General features: G+C 46.5%; 1 protein-coding gene and 2 long non-coding RNA genes across 4 annotated transcripts; all 3 read right to left on the bottom strand.

Moving 5' to 3' along the window:
* Positions 1 to 9,614: 9,614 nt before the first annotated feature.
* LOC123134640 (uncharacterized) lies at positions 9,615 to 11,074 on the bottom strand. Its single transcript, XR_006465684.1, has 3 exons — positions 10,897 to 11,074; positions 10,682 to 10,801; positions 9,615 to 9,886 (listed from the first exon to the last, which is right to left on the bottom strand). It is a non-coding gene; the product is annotated as an uncharacterized lncRNA (long non-coding RNA).
* Positions 11,075 to 11,870: 796 nt separating this feature from the next.
* LOC123134638 (2-oxoglutarate dehydrogenase E1 component-like) lies at positions 11,871 to 15,768 on the bottom strand. 2 transcript variants are annotated; one of them, XM_044553851.1, is made up of 5 exons: positions 15,595 to 15,768; positions 15,468 to 15,515; positions 14,737 to 14,983; positions 13,694 to 13,897; positions 11,871 to 11,952 (listed from the first exon to the last, which is right to left on the bottom strand). In XM_044553851.1, exons 1-4 carry the CDS (start codon positions 15,629 to 15,631, stop codon positions 13,822 to 13,824), a joined length of 408 nt encoding a protein of 135 aa, XP_044409786.1. In that variant the 5' UTR covers positions 15,632 to 15,768; the 3' UTR covers positions 11,871 to 11,952; positions 13,694 to 13,821. The 2 variants fall into 2 exon arrangements, 1 of the variants encoding a protein (XP_044409786.1); XR_006465682.1 differs by lacking the exons at positions 15,468 to 15,515; positions 15,595 to 15,768 and adding an exon at positions 15,194 to 15,209.
* An 846-nt stretch (positions 15,769 to 16,614) lies between these two features.
* Positions 16,615 to 18,838, bottom strand: LOC123134639 (uncharacterized). The gene is made up of 4 exons (XR_006465683.1): positions 18,664 to 18,838; positions 18,268 to 18,380; positions 17,462 to 17,580; positions 16,615 to 16,665 (listed from the first exon to the last, which is right to left on the bottom strand). It is a non-coding gene; the product is annotated as an uncharacterized lncRNA (long non-coding RNA).
* Between the last annotated feature and the right edge of the window lie 388 nt (positions 18,839 to 19,226).

The following is a 19,226-nucleotide window of genomic DNA, read 5'->3' as shown; positions in this document are numbered from 1 at the left end:
AACTGGTCGAGTGGCTAAATGGGCGATTGAACTCCTTCCCCTTGATATCAAATTCGAGGCAAAGAAAGCCATTAAGTCCCAGGCTATAGCAGATTTCCTTGCCGAGTGGATTGAACAGCAGCAGCCGACTCAAGTTCACTCGGAGCATTGGACCATGTTCTTTGATGGCTCTAAGATGTTAAATGGTTCTGGTGCTGGGGTAGTTTTGGTTTCTCCCCGAGGAGATAAGCTCAGATATGTGCTCCAGATCCACTTTGATTCCTCCAACAATGAAGCAGAATATGAAGCACTGTTGTATGGGTTGCGCATGGCCATTTCACTCGGCGTCCGTCGCCTTATGGTTTACGGCGACTCAGATTTGGTGGTCAATCAGGTGATGAAGGAGTGGGACGTTAGAAGCCCAGCCATGACTGGATACTGCAATGCAGTGAGGAAGCTTGAAAAGAAATTCGAAGGGTTAGAACTCCATCACGTTCCCCGACTGAAAAATCAAGCAGCCGATGACTTGGCGAAGATAGGTTCCAAGAGGGAAGCCATTCCGAGTGGCGTGTTTTTGGAACATGTCTACACACCATCGGTTCAAGAGGATCCTTTCACTGAAGAAGCCCCGCAGCCTAAAAGCGCCACAGATCCGACTGAAGTCGAGGTCCCAGCGGTGGTCGACTTAATCATGGAAGTTTTGGTCATCACTCCCGATTGGACAGTGCCCTATATCGCCTATATTTTGAGGAAGGAACTCCCCGAGAATGAAGAAGAAGCTCGAGAGATCGTCCGCCGGTCCAAAGCCTTCACCGTCATGAGAGGTCGGTTATACAGAGAAAGTGCGACTGGAGTCAGCCAGAAATGTATAACACCGGAGGAAGGTCGAATGATTCTCAACGACATCCACTCGGGGACCTGTGGCCATCATGCGTCTTCTCGGACCATCGTGGCCAAAGCATACCGAGCTAGTTTTTATTGGCCCAGAGCGAATGAAATGGCGAAGGAGATAGTCGACAAGTGTGAGGGATGTCAATTTTACTCCAATATGTCACACAAGCCCGCCTTAGCCTTAAAGACCATACCACTTGTCTGGCCCTTTGCTGTATGGGGTTTGGATATGGTTGGCCCGTTTAAAACAGGAAGGAGCGGTTTCACACATGTACTGGTAGCAGTCGACAAGTTTACCAAGTGGATTGAGGCCAAACCCATCAAGAACCTCGATGCTGGCACCGCTGTCAGCTTCATCCGAGAACTGATATTCAGATATGGAGTCCCGCACAGCATCATCATTGATAACGGGTCAAACTTCGATTCTGAATAATTCAGAGCTTTCTGCACATCTCAAGGCACATGAGTCGACTATGCTTCAGTCGCCCATCCACAGTCGAATGGACAGGCAGAACGAGCCAACGGTTTGATTCTCAAAGGGTTGAAGCCCCGTTTGATGCGTGATCTCAAGCATGCGGCGGGTGCATGGGTTGACGAACTTCCCTCGGTGCTTTGGGGGTTAAGGACCACACCCAACCGGTCGACTGGAAGAACTCCATTCTTCTTGGTCTACGGAGCTGAAGCAGTCTTGCCGAGTGATCTTCTCCACAACGCTCCCCGAGTCGAGCTCTACACCGAAGCTGAAGCAGAACAAGCGCGGCAGGACGCAGTCGACCTTTTAGAGGAAGAAAGAGAGATGGCTCTGATCAGATCGACCATTTATCAACAAGACTTGCGTCGCTTCCACGCCAAAAACGTGAAGAGTCGAGCCTTCCAGGAAGGAGATTTAGTTCTCCGAGTGGACCAGCAGAAACCACACAAGCTTGCTCCTTCTTGGGAAGGTCCCTTCATCGTCACCAAGGTTCTCCACAATGGAGCATACCGTCTTTACAATGTCGAGCATCAGATCGACGAGCCCCGAGCTTGGAACGCGGAGCTTCTCCGCCCCTTTTACACTTAAGTATTCACTCGGATGAGTTGTAATAAAAGTACTCCTGTAGTTTATTTATCAAAGACAAGAGCTTTATAGTTTTCCCAGTGATTGTTATTACTTTTGTCCATATAAAACAATCCCCCAGTGGGTGGCTTAGCTGCGAATCCGATTCGCCTAAGTCTGTAAAAAAATCCTAACCGAGTGGTGAGCCAGTCTCCCACACGAAGGCTTAGTTGCGAAATCCGTTTCGCCTAAGATAAACAAAATCCTACTGAGTGGTAAGCCAGCCTTCCACTCGGGGGCTTAGCTGCAGTCCAAGTACTCGCCTAAGTTGAACAAAATCCTACCGAGTGGAGAGCGAACCTCGCACTCGGGGGCTTAGCTGCAGCCCAGTGCTCGCCTAAGTTTCTAAAAATCCTACCGAGTGGAGAGCAAACCTCCCACTCGGGGGCTTAGCTACAGTCCAAGTACTCGCCTAAGTTGAATAAAATCCTACCGAGTGGAGAGCGAACCTCCCACTCGGGGGCTTAGCTGCAGCCCAGTGCTCGCCTAAGTTTCTAAAAATTCTACCGAGTGGAGAGCGAACCTCCCACTCGGGGGCTTAGCTGCAGCCCAAGTGCTCGCCTAAGTTTCTAAAAATCCTACCGAGTGGAGAGCAAACCTCCCACTCGGGAGCTTAGCTGCAGCCCAAGTGCTCGCCTAAGTTTCTAAAAATCCTACCGAGTGGAGAGCAAACCTCCCACTCGGGGGCTTAGCTGCAGTCCAAGTACTCGCTTAAGTTGAATAAAATCCTACCGAGTGGAGAGCGAACCTCCCACTCGGGGGCTTAGCTGCAGCCCAGTGCTCGCCTAAGTTTCTAAAAATCCTACCGAGTGGAGAGCAAACCTCCCACTCGGGGGCTTAGCTGCAGCCCAGTGCTCGCCTAAGTTTCTAAAAATCCTACTGAGTGAAGAGCAAACCTCCCACTCGGGGGCTTAGCTGCAGTCCAAGTACTCGCCTAAGTTGAGTAAAATCCTACCGAATGGAGAGCGAACCTCCCACTCGGGAACTTAGCTGCAGCTCAGTGCTCGCCTAAGTTTATAGGAGAACTAATCTACTGCAATAAGCGCCTCGCGTTAACCTGCAAAAAACACCCCAAACGAAACCCAAGTTCGGATAATACCTAACGGAACCAAAAGTGCTCAGGCGCTAAGCCTGTTAAGGTTTATCAGTTACAAAACCCACTCGGCATACCGAGGCAAATTTAAAGTATCAAGCTCAGAAGTTTTTTACCCCTCCTGTGAAGGGCTGGAAGGCGCAACAAACTCATCAAGGTCGATCCCATCTGCAATCCGAGTGGCTGCAGCGATGAAGGTCTCCATGAAAGATCGGAAATCATGCTTCTTGGTGTTAGCCACCCTGAGGGCCACCAGCTTGTCCTCTCGTGCATCCTTGCAGTGAACGCGGACCAGAGATAGAGCAACATCTGCGCCACACCTGGCAGAAGACTTCTTCCACTCCTGCACTCGACTTGGAACCTCGTTCAGTCGAGTCATCAGGGATTCGAGGTCGTTCTGGAGTGTCTCTCTTGGCCAAAGTGTCGTGTCAATGCGAGATGTTGCGACCTTCAGCCTTGCAAGATAGTCGACGACAGCTGCAACGCGAGATTCAAGCTAGAGCACATTCATGGCAACGTCGTCATTCATGGGAGAGTTGATGGGATCCAAGTTTATCTCCAGTCGACCGATCTCCTCTTCAAAGTTCTGACAAAATTCTGCAAGCACAACCACCGAGTCAAAACTACAGTCGGAAGTAGCGGTTAAAAATTGCCTGTTTGATACCAAAGATTACCTTCAAGCATGAGGAATAGCTTCTTGGCGAGTCCGCCCAGATAAGCCTCCAGATCATTCTTCTTGCCCGCCAACTCACTGGCCTTGTCATTCAGAGCAATCTTGTCGTTCTTCAGTCGAGTGACTTCTTGGTTGGCCACGTCAAGAGCAGCTTTCAGATTAGCGTTTTCTTCTTCAAGCTTGGCGACCGAAGCCAACTTCTCTTCAGCAAGCCTAGTCTTGTCCGCGGCCGTTTTTTGCGCCTCGGCAAGGTCAAGGTCCTTCTTCTTCAGAGCGTTCTTCAGTTTTTCTGCGAAAATCACAATAAGGTCAGAATCGGAGGCAGATAAGAAGCAAGGACAGTCGTCAAGATTCTCACCGAACATACCTTTTGCTTCCTCCTTCGCCTTCGTGAAGTTTTCTTGGACAAGCTTTTGGTCAAGTTCAAGCTGGATGAACTTGCTCTCCAATTCGGCGTAGCGAGAAACAAGGTCACAAGACCTCTGCGAAAGTTCAGTCGACAAAACATCAACAGCAATTCACTCCCGAGTGACTAAGGAAAAATCATAGCGTTTCTAAGACTACGGCCGAATACAAACATTCGACCATAGTCTCGGGGACTACACCCAGTGGGTGCACTCAGCGTGCCCCCACTAGTTTCATCAAGAGTCGACCAGTCGACCAACAAAAAAAAAGAGGCAATGTTCTTTAGACTATAGTCGACTGCCAGCAGTCGACCACAGTCTCGGGGACTACACCCAGTGGGTGCACTCAGCGTGCCCCCACCGGTCTATGAATCTATTCGACCTTGTCGAGTAAAGAAAAACTCAAAGCATAAAGACTATGGTCGACTGCCAGCAGTCCACCATAGCCTTGGGGACTACACCCAGTGGGTGCACTCAGCGTGCCCCCACTAACCCGGAATTTCAATCGACACACACCCAGTGGGTGTAGGACAGACTCTAGGAATTTCAGAAAGAAGAACAGGCAGTGACCGACTGACCTGAACATTACTCTGGAGTGCCGAACTGGCGTCATAGGCTGCCTGGCTGGCTTCTCGAATTGCCTTCACTTGCTCCATCATGACCCCCGCCTGGCGTATCGCTTCTTTAGCAGCACTGGCTTGGTCTTCTGGAACGGGGTAGGTGGAGAAAAGCGAGGGTTGAGCAGCACTCGACGACGAAGGGCGAGCACTCGTCAACGGCACCGCGAAGGTTACGGTGGGTCGAGTGACATTGTCTCCCTCCACGACCAACGTCTCGGGTGCCGGCACATCCTGAGTCGCCTTGCCAGCAGACGTTTTCTTGCTTTTCCTCGGCCGTGGTGGTTCTTCGTCGTCGTCGTCAGGAAGGTCAATAACAATGTTAGATGAAACTGCAGAAAGAATCAAAATTAGAGACAATGAGTCAGTCGACTGAAAACGGCAACGCAGGAGTCATACCAGGTTTCGAGGTTGCAGCATCCTCCATCTCGTGGTCTTCGGCCCTCGCCGAAGTGTCGGAAGTAGCAGCGCTGCAGTTCCAAAAGTCAGTCGATTGGCCCATGAGTCGACCAAGAACAAGTTCATGAAACAGGGAAAGCTCAAAACTACCATTACCCTGAGATAGTGGGGATCACCATCTTCATCTTCGGCAAGACCTTTGCAGGCTTCGACGGTGCCACTCGAGATTGCTTCGGAGCCTTCTCAGTCGGCGCCGGAGAAGTGGTCCGAGGGCGCTTGGTCGACTGGGAAGCGGTTGCGACCCCCTTACCCCGCTCAGTCGCTGGATCATGGGCAAGCTTCGAGCGTCTTTCCGAGCGGGGAGGTGCAACTTCCTCCTCCTCCTCCTCTTCTTCCTCCTCACCAGAGTCATCACCCTCGTCGTCGTCGTCAGCATCCGAATCCCACTCCTCCGGGCTTTCGCCCCCGCTTCCTTCCTCCTCCTCAGTCGGCGTCTGCGCCCCATTGGGCATCGAGTACAATTCAGTGGTGGCCTGTCAGACAACAAAGCAAAACAAAGATCAATCGACCAATTCGCGGCAAAGCAGAATGGATAAAACAAGATCACGATCGGGGATAAATGGCCATACCGCGTCCGGCGTATAAGTATGGTCGAGTGGCGGGATCCTCCTAGCCCCTCGAGGGTTGTCCTTGTTCCCTGTGATGGCGGCCACCCACCTCTCCAGCGTGGCGTCGTCGACTGCTTCTGGATGGACCCGAGTGGTGTCTTCGGTACCGCAATACAGCCACATCGGGTGGCCTCGGTACTGGAGCGGTTGGATGCGCCGCCTAAGGAAGACTTCCAGAAGATCCATGCCCGTCACTCCGTCCCGAACGAGTTGGACCACGCGCTCCATCAACATTTTTACCTCGGCTTTCTCCTCAGGAAGCACCTTCAGAGAAGACGGTTTGTCCACTCGGTCCATGGAGAACGGAGGGAGACCAGTCGACTGCCCCGGCGTCGACTCGTCTTGGCAGTAGAACCAAGTCGACTGCCACCCTCTGACCGACTCAGGAAGGGTCATGGCCGGGAAAGTGCTCTTATTCCTCAACTGAATCCCAAGACCCCCGCACATCTGAATAACCTTGGTCCTCTCATCACCCGGACTCGCCTTTTTTACTGTTTGCGACCGACAGGTGAATATGTGCTTGAAGAGACCCCAGTGCGGTCGACAACCCAGGAAGTTCTCGCACATGGACACAAAGGCAGCAAGATAGGCGATGGAATTGGGATTGAAATGGTGGAGTTGCGCCCCAAAGAAATTCAGAAACCCACGGAAGAACACACTCGGCGGTAGAGAAAAACCACGATCTACCTGAGTGGCTAAGAGAACGCACTCACCTTCCTGCGGCTGCGGTTGACACTCGGACCCCGGGAGCCTCGCTGACCCGTGGGGGATCAGTCCCTCATTGGCCAGGTCGTCGAGATCCTTCTCAGTGATGGTTGAGCGGATCCAATCCCCTTGGACCCAACCCTTCGGCAGGCGGGACCTCGACGAAGATCCGCCCCGACTAGATGGTCTCCCCTTCGCTTGCCCCGTCGCCATCGCCTTCTTCGTGCGCTCTAGAGCCGCCGTCTTCTCCTTCACCATTATCGCCGGCGAAGCGCTCGAGAGGTGGATAAGGCGGAGGTAGGAGCAGGCGCCGTGGGCGGAGGTAGAGAGGGAAGAGAGGGGAATGGGGAGGCACTGTTCAAAAACTCTTCCCCGACGCTTTATATAAAGGCGCTTCCGAGTGGCTGACGAGTGGGTCCGAGCAGATCTGTCACATCCCGAAACAGTCGCACACGTACGATACGTGGCGAAAAAGGCGGTGCAGAAATCGAGGCATCCATGCCTTATCCCGCCCGATTGCCGCGGATCGCCCCGCTTCGCGCGCTTCCCAAATTTCAGATCCCGCAAAATCCGCTAACAGCAGATCAATCTGTCAGACGATATCCTTCCCGCGATCCATCGCTCGGAAGTTCACCAGAGTTCAAAAGTTCACTCGACAGAAGATAAGAATGGATCAAGGCGACTGAAGTAAAAGTCGACGCCAACACCGAAAGAAGAATCACCGATCCAAGATACGACATAATCAAAGTACAGTAAATAAGTCGGAGAAAATCATCAACTCCTTCCTCACTCGAACCTCGATCCATTCGGGGGCTAATGATGAGGTTATGTACCTAGGGTAGGGTCATGGACCTATCTAGGATACCATACCCAAGGACATCATCATACGAAGCTACCTTCCAGTCGACCAAGAGAAGCTCCACTCGACCAAGGGAGACTCCACTCGACCGGCTAGAAGACACTCGACCATGAAGACGCACTCGACCATCAGAAGTTTAGGATCTATGCTGTATCCAAACGGTCTATAATTAAGTAGTCTTAATGGTCATGATGACACTTTATGTAGGGCGTTACCAGTAACGCCCGGCCTTAATGTACTTTAACCCTCCTCTACGTGGGCTGGCTGGGGTCCTGGCGTCCTCTATATAAGCCACCCCCCTCCACTGGTAGAAGGCTTCGCACCCCTGTAACTCATATACACAGAGATCAGTCGACCGCCTCCGGGCTCCGAGACGTAGGGCTGTTACTTCCTCCGAGAAGGGCCTGAACTCGCTAAACACCCGTGTGTACAACTACTTCATAGCTAGGACCTTGCCTTTCCATACTTACCCCCCATTCTACTGTCAGACTTAGAACCACGTCAGTCGCCGCCAACTCCTTTTTTTCCTCCACCCAGCAAGCGAGCGAGCGACCGACCGAGTCTCCTTCATCTCATCTCCGTCATGTCGCCAATGTCGCCATGCTGCTGCCCATCCCTCGTCTTCCCTCCTCGTAGGCTGCCGCACAAATTCAATCAAAGACCACATCTTTTTTCTCTCCTCCTCCTCCTCCTCATTCCTTCCTTCCTTCGCCACCCCGCCGATGCCGAACAAGATGGACCCTCCTTTCCACTACTTCCTCACGCTCATGCGCCTCCATCAATTTTCTCGACGAACCCGTCCCGTCCGAGTGCACAAGTCCACGCCCGTCGTGGGCGGCGACACCATCTAATCGGCGGCTCATCGGTGGCGGAGCAAAACCTCTCCTCTCCTCACCGTCGCCCAAGCCCCAAGTCCAAGTCACACGTGCATCCTGCACGCGGACGGGTGACTCCTTCTACTATATATACACGTGGTCCAAGTCATGGTGCAACGAGGCCACGGATCGATGAGGTGGCGCAAGCCTAGATGGCATATCCTTGGGACGTTTCGTTTCCTTTAGTGACATGATGATCCTTTTCGTTCGTTTCGTTTTCAACGAATGAAATTACTACGTATGTGGCCGGAGGCAGGCGGCCATTAACCTCGCATGCGACGGATTGATGGATAGGACCAATATCCAACAAGTTTCTGGCTCGCCTTGCATGCGACGGATCGATGGATAGGATTAATAACCATAAAGCTTTTGCCATTTTATCTTTGTATTTGAAAATGAAGCTGATTATTATTAAGTGACATAACTACAACATATCCATTTATTTAGAGGGCACGTTACAGATATAAGAAGAACAAGAAAAGAAGAGTCAGTCCCTCAAAAAAAGAAGAAGAGTCGGTCCCTCAAAAAAGGGTCCTAAGTCCCCAAAATGAGATATCAACTTGTACTCTCTAGTCAATTATACATGTGCTAAATTCCTGAACATTAAAAGGGGTTTATCACTCGCCTGTCCTCTTGTTTGATCTCTTCCGATGCTGCTCTGTTATTTCATTTGCCTTCAAATTCTGACAAAAAAAAGGCGCTAGAGCTTGTGTTCATTTCCAATCGAATCGATGCATTGCTAAAACCAGAAACAACATTCATTCAACAAAGAGGCAGCCAATCTGTTTGATATTAAAAAAGGGCACTTCTTGACATCGACCAGCTACATTCTGTCCAATACAATGAAAAGTTAATGACAATGCTGCTACCAGCAAGTTTGTGGCTCTGAAAATTAACAAGACAATCACATTTTTTAACATGACAGTATATCCCTATTACTACAGGGGCAACTGAAGCAAAAAAAAGGGCAACCTGGTGCATGTAGCTCCCGCTTGCGCAGGGTCCAGGGAAGGGTCCGACCACTTTGGGTCTATAGTACGCAGCCTTTCCCTACATTTCTGTAAGAGGCTGTTTCCAGGACTTGAACCCTTGACCTCATGGTCACAAGGCAGCAGCTTTACCACTGCGCCAGGGCAACTGAAGCAAAGATGAACTTAAATTTTACGAAACACGAGGATGATTAGCTCGTGAGTATTCACGACACAAAAACATAAGAGGGTGATGATCCTTCGGTACATACATTGGATAAAAAAAAGATCATACTAATATCCTGGTTGTCATTCGAGAGAAAAAAAACATCACATTGTTTGAAACTCAGACCAGCCCATGACAAAGCAATGATTTTGCGACTTCCCAAATGCACCTCTCGTCTCCCATAGAGAAGCATGACATTGCTTTTCAAAAAGACATATGTTGGATACAACATGAGCACCCGGCAAAACGAGGCAAACAACGTCCCATTCACATGTAAAAATCAAAATATAAAGCAAAACCACCAGACTTCCCATAGAGCTCCAAGCTCCATTGACCCCTCTTCTTGCCCGCTTTGCCCTCCGGAAGAATAGCCCGATGGGTGTGGGTGCACCATCTCCAGCAAAAATCTTTTCTTTTCGCCGTCCTCACCATCCTGGGCAAAGAGCAAGAGAGAACAAGATCAATTAATAGCAAACGAACAAGGGGTTATCACAAGAAAGCAACCTACAAAGGACAATCCTGTCACGTCCAAGAAGCACATCAGCAAAACACATTGGAATAGGTCGAGTATGCCACAAGTTCTTATCAGCCACCTCAAGAAATTTAACATAGCTAGCTTAGCAGCATCTGTTAGCAAGAGTTTTTACAAACATAACACCTTAACCAGTCCAGTTTTCTTGTCATATTTCACTTTCAGGAAATTCTCATAAATAGTACTTAGGCTCTAAGATTATGGACAAACAGAAATTGTACCAACAAAATGAAAAGAACATGCAACAGCTATCAGATGCTAACTCGTATTGAGATGGATCCTGGTATGGTTGGTAAATGCACTCTTACTTGACGGACAACATGCAGCTATCAAAGCACACACTAACATGACATCTAGATAAATGTGCTTGCTTATCAAAAGACATGGACCGGCAGTTTACATCACAACGGCCTAAAAACAGTTTGTTATGTTGGCACGAGGTGCCAAGGTAGAACAAGGGCCGCTACAACAATTATGATCTGGTGCTTTACTTCATGTCCGTATTACACTGGAACTGGGTTACTTGAGTGGTCATTTCGTATCCCTTGAAGATGGCCAAATTTATCTGAATGGCCATACTGGCCTGGGTTACTAAAGGAGCTATAGTCGTGCAACCAGTAAAAACTGAGATGGCCAAATAATGTCATGCAGCAATGTTGCCCCAGATCATATGGCCTGAGTTACTAAAGTACTCACCTGGATCTACTTGGACGCCAAAGACTCGGGAGAAGAGTCAGTCACCACCATCTTCTCATCCAGATCATCTATTTGCTTCTTCAGCCTCGAACAATGGTTAGGCAACATCGACACTAGTATCTGCGACAATTGGTTCTTCTCAGCAAGTTATAGTATAGACAGGCAAAAAATCTGCATCATCCCAGAAACAAACGGAATTGGGATCCAATACGTACTGAAGATTGCAGCAAACAGGATCCACTCTTCACTCAAAATTGGGATTTTTCTAGACAACCCAGATAGATCATCACAACAATCTGTCCTTGAGCCGCACGAGTTCGCCTCCTGGTGCACACCATACGTCGACATCCTGGTCCTGGGCGACAAGCACAATCATGTTTGCATCTCGTAGAAACTGCCCTGGCAAAACATCAAATAACTGCAACTCAGTTTTTGCATGTTGATGAACATTCACATATACTTAACTTGCCAGGAAGAAATCTTGCCATGACAAGCTAAAAACAAAAGAGTGGGGAAAGACACTCGGTATGTATGGAATGAGAATTTTCTTTGAGAGATCCTACATATCATTGCTCACTGGAAGGACTAGGCCGCCTGCGAACTAGTTCGCGAGTTCATCGCTGAAAAAATACAAATAACCTAGCATCATCATGTGTCCTATTGCTTCACTTGTCAAAACTTAAGGAACACTGCTACACAGACAATGCACCATTGGCAAGTCTAAACAACAACGATCAGTTGGATTCAGCAAAACATCGTCCTAGATGAATTGTTCCTTGCATATCAAGACTAATGCTTTACATCAAATCCGGAACAAACCATGCACCAGTACTAACAAAAGAAGCTAAGCTACCATCTAGTATAATCTGAATCTATGTGGGAATCTCAGAAACACCCATAGAATATCTATGATTAAAATTATTTAGCAAGCCCACAAAAACAAAGATGATAACACCCGTAGCAGGGCAAGACCATTCACAAAGTGAAGTCATGATCATTAACCGAGAGCATATCAAAAAGCTTGAACATGCGAACAGTAACAATACTACTGGTGTAAGGAAATGGCTAGAGAGTCTACCATCACATAATAAACCATGGCTCGATGACCGGCACACTGAGCAGCCATAGCTCTAGGGCTAGGTCTCAGAGCAACCGGGAGAGGGGTGGACAGAGGAAAACCATGAACTTACCGCACAGTTGTAGACAAGGCTGTATACCGCCACCGCCGCCATCGCACCCCAGGAGGCCCACACAGACGAGTTCACGGGCTTCTGCACCGGGTTGCAAAAGACATAACATCAGAGTCATATCACCAGCAAAAGTGCCAAATCGTAAAGAAATCCAAACATCAAGACAACCAAAAGGGGTCACAAGTCAACACAATACAAAATTTGCAGACAATAGCAGACTGTAGAAAACCAGATGCAACATAAAGTGAGAGATATGCTATTGCCATTCAGATGTGAAGTCAAGGCGATATACTCCAGCACACAAACACAGCAACCACAAATAGGTTCTGATTATGCAACCAAGTGCCAGCTCTCACCATAACAAGATGATGTTGTCTTTGTAGATGCCAAAGACTTATATGTGTCTTCTAAAAGATACTACCACTAGAGCAAGCAATAGTTTTCGTAGCTTAGACTGCCTGCTGTTTTAAGTTTTAACAAACGGTTTCTTAATACAAACTAAGGAATGGTTAGCTGACAATCCAATGATCTGACACAATTACATTCTACAAATAAGGAAGGGGATATAATGGTTAACATCCTCAATTTTCAATGTCACATTTAGCATTGTGTTATTTCCCAAAAGCAGATGCATATATCTAATCTGGACGCGCAAACAGTAAGTCAAAATCATCCTTTATAAAACACAACACTAAAATCTAACTGCAACCAGTAAACAATCCCCTAGCTAATTACCACCTCCATTCCAAAACGTATTATATTTTGGAATGGACGTAGTAGAATCAAACACACAAGCATGGCCCACAAATGCAGCCTAATTACACCACTAAGTGCGTTAGTATGGCCAAAAGCAAGAAGTGTGATTTTGGCCATTTTCAACATCTCGTGCATATATTCTACTGATATGAGCACAATATCTCTATATCTTTCACCATAACCAGATGCTGTTGTTTTTGTAGAAACAAAAGACTTATTTGTGTCTTCTAAAAGATATACTATCACCAGACACCAAAGAGAGTGGTAGTTTCTGTAGGCGAGACCACCTGGCTGGTTTCTTAGCGAACGGTTCCTTAATGCGGACCAAGGAACTGTTAGTCCACAATGCAACGGTCTGACACAGTTACAAAGTTCTAATCTGGACACAAGAGTAAGTCAAAATCATCCTATTTATGACATAACAGTAAATTATAACTAGAACCACAAATGGGCTCTTGGTTACACAACCAAGTGCCTTAATATGGCAGAAAGTGAGAAGCATGATTCTGGTCATTTTAAACATCTTATGTATATCCTACTTATATGAGAATCATTATGTCTATAGCTCTCAACACAGCCAGACGTTGTTGTTTCTGTACAAACCATAGAGTTATTTGTATTTTAAAAGATACCAACAGTACATTAACCGGTATTTTCTGTAGCTGAGACTGATTATTGTTTAACAAATGTGTTTCTAGACGCAAACCAAGATACCATCAGTACAAGAGTGATTGTTTCTGTAGCTGAGACCAACCGTTGGCAAACAAACGGGCTTCTTAGCGCAAACCAATGAAATGTTAGCTCAAAATCCAATGATCTCACATGATTACAAACATGGGTCTTCTCAAATAAACTGCAATCATGTTTTCTAGTGCAAGAATGCAAACCAAGGAACATTAAGTTCAACATTGTATGATCTGACACAGTTACAAGCATGGCTCTGTTATAAGAATTTCAACTCAATTTCAGTACTGATGGGATGACAAATTCACCAAGGATATACCACACAATATTGGCAGGGATCAACCAAGTAAATGGGATCGAGCAGAGAGGCGGGAGAGTTCACCTTGCGCCACAGGGGGGACTTCCTGGTGCTGATGTTGAGCACCTTGGTGGGCATCCTGACAGGTCCCATCACCAACAGCTGCATGGCCTTGGCTTCTTCATGACGACTACTGGTAACTGATGATCGCCTCAACTTCTGCCTGGTGATCTGCTTGCCACTTCCATGGGCACTGACATCTTCATCATCGATCTCGATGGAACCAGACTGTCAATGCCAAGAATCGGAAGCACAACAACAATTTTAACACATCAAAAATCCCATGTAAAACAAGTCAAGAGCAGTAAATAAATGACTACTTGTAAATCTGGCAAGACAAGTTGATCAGTGAAACGATCATATCACTATCTTCACTGCGCACAGGACCACACATGAGAATGGGTCAAGTATGCCATGCTACTTGGCAGCAACACAAACCACAGCACTAACACTCGGTAAAAGATTTAGTCGAGAATACTAGCATGGCCAAGAATTGCATAACCATGATCAATGGTTGCTATATCATGCCACTTCAGCAAAAACATAAGACCTAGAACCATCTCAAAATAAACAAACATATACCAAGACCAAGTAAATCAGCTCTGTTCTTATAAAAACTGAAAAATACTCCTTAGAAATTGACTAAACATGCCAATTCATTAAAACTTTTGGCAAACCAAAAAGGAAAGGAAACCAAAGTAACCCCATCCGTTGTACGTAAGCTAGGGAAAATAAGGACATGCGGTCACACACACCCAAGTGCTGCCAGCTGGTAGCATTGAAAACTGAGAGTACGATGAAGCACTTCAGTATGATCATGAAAACAAGCTATCAAAGACCATGATATGAAAGCAAATCTATCACCGTAACAACTTGAGCTATCAAAAGTTGTAAAACAAATCGCATTTCCTTGAATAGTGACAGGATATCTCAAACCAACAAACAACAACAGCATGTTATAGAACTATCAAAGACAAAGATGCAAAACAGGAGGTTGCTTCTTACTGGACATGATTATTGGCAGCAAGATACAGAAAAAACAAGAAAAACTATGTTCCGTGAATTACCTGAAGGAAGCGCTCAAGACGGGAGATGGAGTGTTCAGGACCTTGCCATCATAACGATGAGACAGTAGACCAACAAGGCCAGTTTGGCGGAGCCATTTGGCTGCTACACTACTCAGAAACTGGTCGAATATCACTTGTGCACCATTGGAGAAATCACCAAACTGAGCTTCCCAGAATACTGGCGAATTCGGTTTCTCCATGGAGTAGCCCAATTCAAATTCCAAGAATAGCAAATTCAGAAAGTGAACTACAAAAGGCACATCCGTGTCCTCAAAAGTCTTTCTTATTCGAATTGAAACTTGTTACAGGTAAAACAAGAGATATCTAAAAGCAACATATAACTGGAATAATCTAAGTTTGCATATGAAAGTTCACGAGTTAACTAACAAAGTTAAGTTGGCAGTTAAAGGCATCAAGTAAAATTAGAGATTATATTGTTGAGATGTGCCAAACAAACCTACAGAACCAGAGAAACAAGAATGATTTGATTCGGCAGTGGATACCAATGACACGGAAGCATTCATAGCAGACTGAATGAAAACTCTCTCTCTCTCCCTCTCCCTCTCCCTCCCCCTCCCCCTCCCTCCCTCCCTCTCTCTCTCTCTCAAAACTGACAACTAAAACTACTCTCTCTCTCTCACACACACACACACACAACTAATACTGACAAAACTCAAATAAAGGAACCATGCATGGACGGAACAGGGCAAGTGAAGGGGAAGAGCACTCACCGTTGCAATTGTAGTAGGCCTCCGCCGCTGGTCCCTTTGTGCTCTTACCTGCGTGTGGAAGGAAACCACGTCAGGGAAAGGGAACAAGAGCAAATCAAGCAGGGAGATGAGAAGAGGGCCAGGGGACCTTGACAGGCTCCATGGCGTCGGCATGAGCAGGGCATGGTCGGAGGAGCACGGAGCAGCCACACGTGCTCTCATCTCCTGACGCAAAACAGTAGGGCCACGTCGTTGCACGAGCAGGAGCACGCAGAGGGGAGGCTCCTTTCCCAGGGCATTATGGTGGAGATGGAGCAACCTCTCACAGCCATCTCGAAGCATTTGATCCATAGGCACAAAAAATGGCTGCAAAAGGTAAAACATTTGGTCAGTATCGAATCCAACATCGTAACTCCATTCATAGTTAGATATACTACAGGTAGCACTTGAAATGTTAGAGTTCTAAATTTGTCCTAAACTTGCCTGGTGAAGAGTATCATATTCCCAGAGTGGCATTTCTTTGCAGCTTCAAGAGAAAACTCAACCGCTTTTTTCTTTTTCCTTTTTGAAAAAGAAAGAGAAAGCTCAACCTGGAAGAAGAAAATATACTTGCCAGAAGTCAGAACAAACTTGACCTCCTCATGGACTTATTAAGAAGCGATTATGCACCTAAAATGCTATAGTAGCCTTCCTCGGGGGGGGGGGGGGGGGGGGGGTTCTTCCTTTTTTCAGTTTGTAAAGACCATGGTTTCTAGAAATAAAAATCAGAGGGAGCCGCCCTCTATTTTTCAAAAGAAGAAACGTGTCTTCCTAGATTAGAGGGGGAAAAAGAAACTTGTTTTATCATTGATTATTATGTTTGAGAGGCCGATTTGTATCGGATCGCATCATTTTGTCAAGCCTAGTGGCAAACAGGTCCAACTGGACCTCCTGGTTCTTCCAGAATGAAATTCATCACACGCCGCATCAAAATGCCTTATTTCATATTAACACATGAATGTTAATATGCTCTATCTGACCAATCAATAGCTTCCACCCACTGATTGCAAAGCTACAAATACATCAACGGGGGAGAGTATATTCGTAGGCTCCAAATTTATAATGAATTGGAACCTTTGTATTCTGACCTTGACAATATTGAAAAATGTGTAGGCTCCAACCGACAAATCTGTGATGGTTTCTTCTCCTGCTTGCTACCACCACCCGATTACTTCGTTTCCTGAAGATAAGAGAAAATAAAATGAGGAGAAAATGGAAACAGTATATAGCTTGAACAAATTGTCGACAAAAGCAAGAGATGTTATTGTTGTATGAGAGGGATTGCTGTTTCATGGTCAAATCCTTCCTCCAAGAGTAGCAGCAATAGTGATGTTCAATTAAAGATCAAGGAGACAACTCCAGAAAATAGTTGGCAAGAAACCAATCAAGGTCAAAAGCCTATGTGCGTGTTAACATACTCTGATATAGCAATGTCACTAGCTGTAGTTAACAAACACCCTTAGAAAACCTCTCCCATATATAACTTTATCTGATAAGTATTGTGCTTGCTTGCTTACGAAGCCTTTAATTCCAAAAAAGTTGAGGTAGGCTAGATATGAAACCCTTTCACGAAGACTTCCCAGGAGGTCACCCATCCTAGTACTACTCTCGCCCAAATGGGTTTCACACCCAAAAGACTGGCTAGTTTTTACGTTGGCTCGCCAAGCCTATCACAACCCTTAGACATGAAACCCTTTCACGAGGACTTCCCAGGAGGTCACCCATCCTAGTACTACTCTCGCTCAAATGGGTTTCATACCTATGGGACTGGCTAGTTTTTACATTGGCTCGCCAAGCCTATCACAACCCTCCTCCTTTACCCGGGCTTGGGACCGGCTATGCCGAGAAGACATAGGTAGAACAAAGCACCATAATGAAAACAGTAAGTAACAAGAGATATAACGGGATAAGCACCCCGAGGAACAAATCATAGAGCGAATAGCGAAGGGGCCGGTCGAACAGATCAGTGAAAGCACCTTCGGCAACCAGCATATTCTTGAGGTTGCCGCTAAAAAACAAATTGGTGAGAAGGTTGCTGACGTTATCGAACAAGTTCCTCTTAGACTTGGTTTTGTCAACTCCAGGATCCTGGCACCTACATAAACACCAAAGGTAAGGGGCTAGGCACAAACTATATTCTGCAAAAGTCAAACCTGGTGATTTGTCAGGCACCAGCACTACCATGTTTCACATAAAGGAAACCACCGAGCATTGTATCTAATCAATTAATTGGTCAACCAACAGAGAGCTGATAGATCACTAGTGAGTAAAGACGGAAGAATGGGCAGAGTTAAGCTGCCTGTGTGCTCATCATGGGCAGCTACAAAATTGAATTGCCAATTGTTTCTACTACAATTATATATTCTTTTTAGCTATGTAGTTTCCTCTAACAGCCAAAAGGCTTGTTATTGTATCCTTTGTATTAGTCACTACATGCAAATGCACGTACTGGATTACTAGTACTTCCATGACAATGCGACAGCTTAAAATAAAATATAGAGTCTACATTTATAACAGCTTTAGGTGCATTATCTGCTGAAACTCAGGTGGGTGATTCATCCTTGTAGGATTTTTAAAAAAGAACTATCTGTTTAAAGCATGCACCATTTGACCTTACATGCCCAGTAAATGAGAGAATTTTTGTGAGTCTATTGAGAAGACCAAAATCAGTGTGCTTGAAGAGCATGTGAACTGTTGTTATGCCGATGAATAATGTAATTCCCCTCGCAAAAGAAAGATGAATAAATTGTAAATTATGTCAAGTGCAAGGGCTTGACTTTACATGTGCTATCTGGAAGAGAGGGGCTCCAGCGGGGATTCATCACGCAAACAAGGAGCTGAACTGGCAGGACATGAAGACATCCTCTTCGACGAGTCATCTTGCATGGCAAATCTCTGGTCACCAATGGAAAGAAAATAAAGGTCAGAATCGGTGACTAGTAAATATAACAAAAAAGATAGCTGCTTGTTAGTTTGGGCATTCCCTCTGCATTGACGAATGTAAATAAATTGTAACTACATGCTGACTGTGCACAGAAGGGTGTCAATTGCTGAATCAATCAAGTATGATCTACACTTTTGTCTCTTAAAACCATCTAATCATGCAGTATCTAATCTTGATAGTAGATGCAGTGATTGATCGAATCCATGAGCGTGAGGGAGAGGAGAGGAAACGAACCAGCTATGTCGTGAGGCACCGGAGTGAGAGCCAACATCAATGATTGAGAGACGGGGAATCAAGGTACTTCATGAGCTGCTGGTGATAAACCTCCTCCTAGGCTTGTTCGCCATCGACTGCCCCCAATCGCTCTGCCGTCGCCGCGACAGATGGGAAATAACACTGTTTAATTTCTTTTGCCACAGAGTTGGCTATAAAGTTTGCCACAGTTAACATGAGTGCTACTACTTGTGAAATGATGATAGCTCATGTACACAGATTCAGTTTGGTCCTGCTATCCCAAAACTACACATGCTGCACTTGCCTAAACAGCAGATGGATAGAACCTTGTGCTGAAACAACAATAAAATGATACTGCAAATGTAGCCAAGGCACGATTGGAACGACAATCTTTTTTCCCTCCTAATTCGTGTGGACAACTGAACTGTTCGTTGTGGATTTTCTGAACATGAATGTGTCACCGCAGTAGCCAGTGGCGGAGCTACATGCAATGCTGAGGGGGCCATTGCCCCCCCCCCCCAGCTGTAGCATATTTTCTGAAGGAAAAAAAATTAAGAGCCTTA

The sequence above is a fragment of the Triticum aestivum genome, chromosome 6B (genome assembly GCF_018294505.1).
Source record: "Triticum aestivum cultivar Chinese Spring chromosome 6B, IWGSC CS RefSeq v2.1, whole genome shotgun sequence".
Classification (NCBI taxonomy): Eukaryota; Viridiplantae; Streptophyta; class Magnoliopsida; order Poales; family Poaceae; genus Triticum; species Triticum aestivum.
The sequence above is the reverse complement of the archived record's forward strand: the minus strand, read 5'-3'. Positions and strand labels throughout refer to the sequence as shown.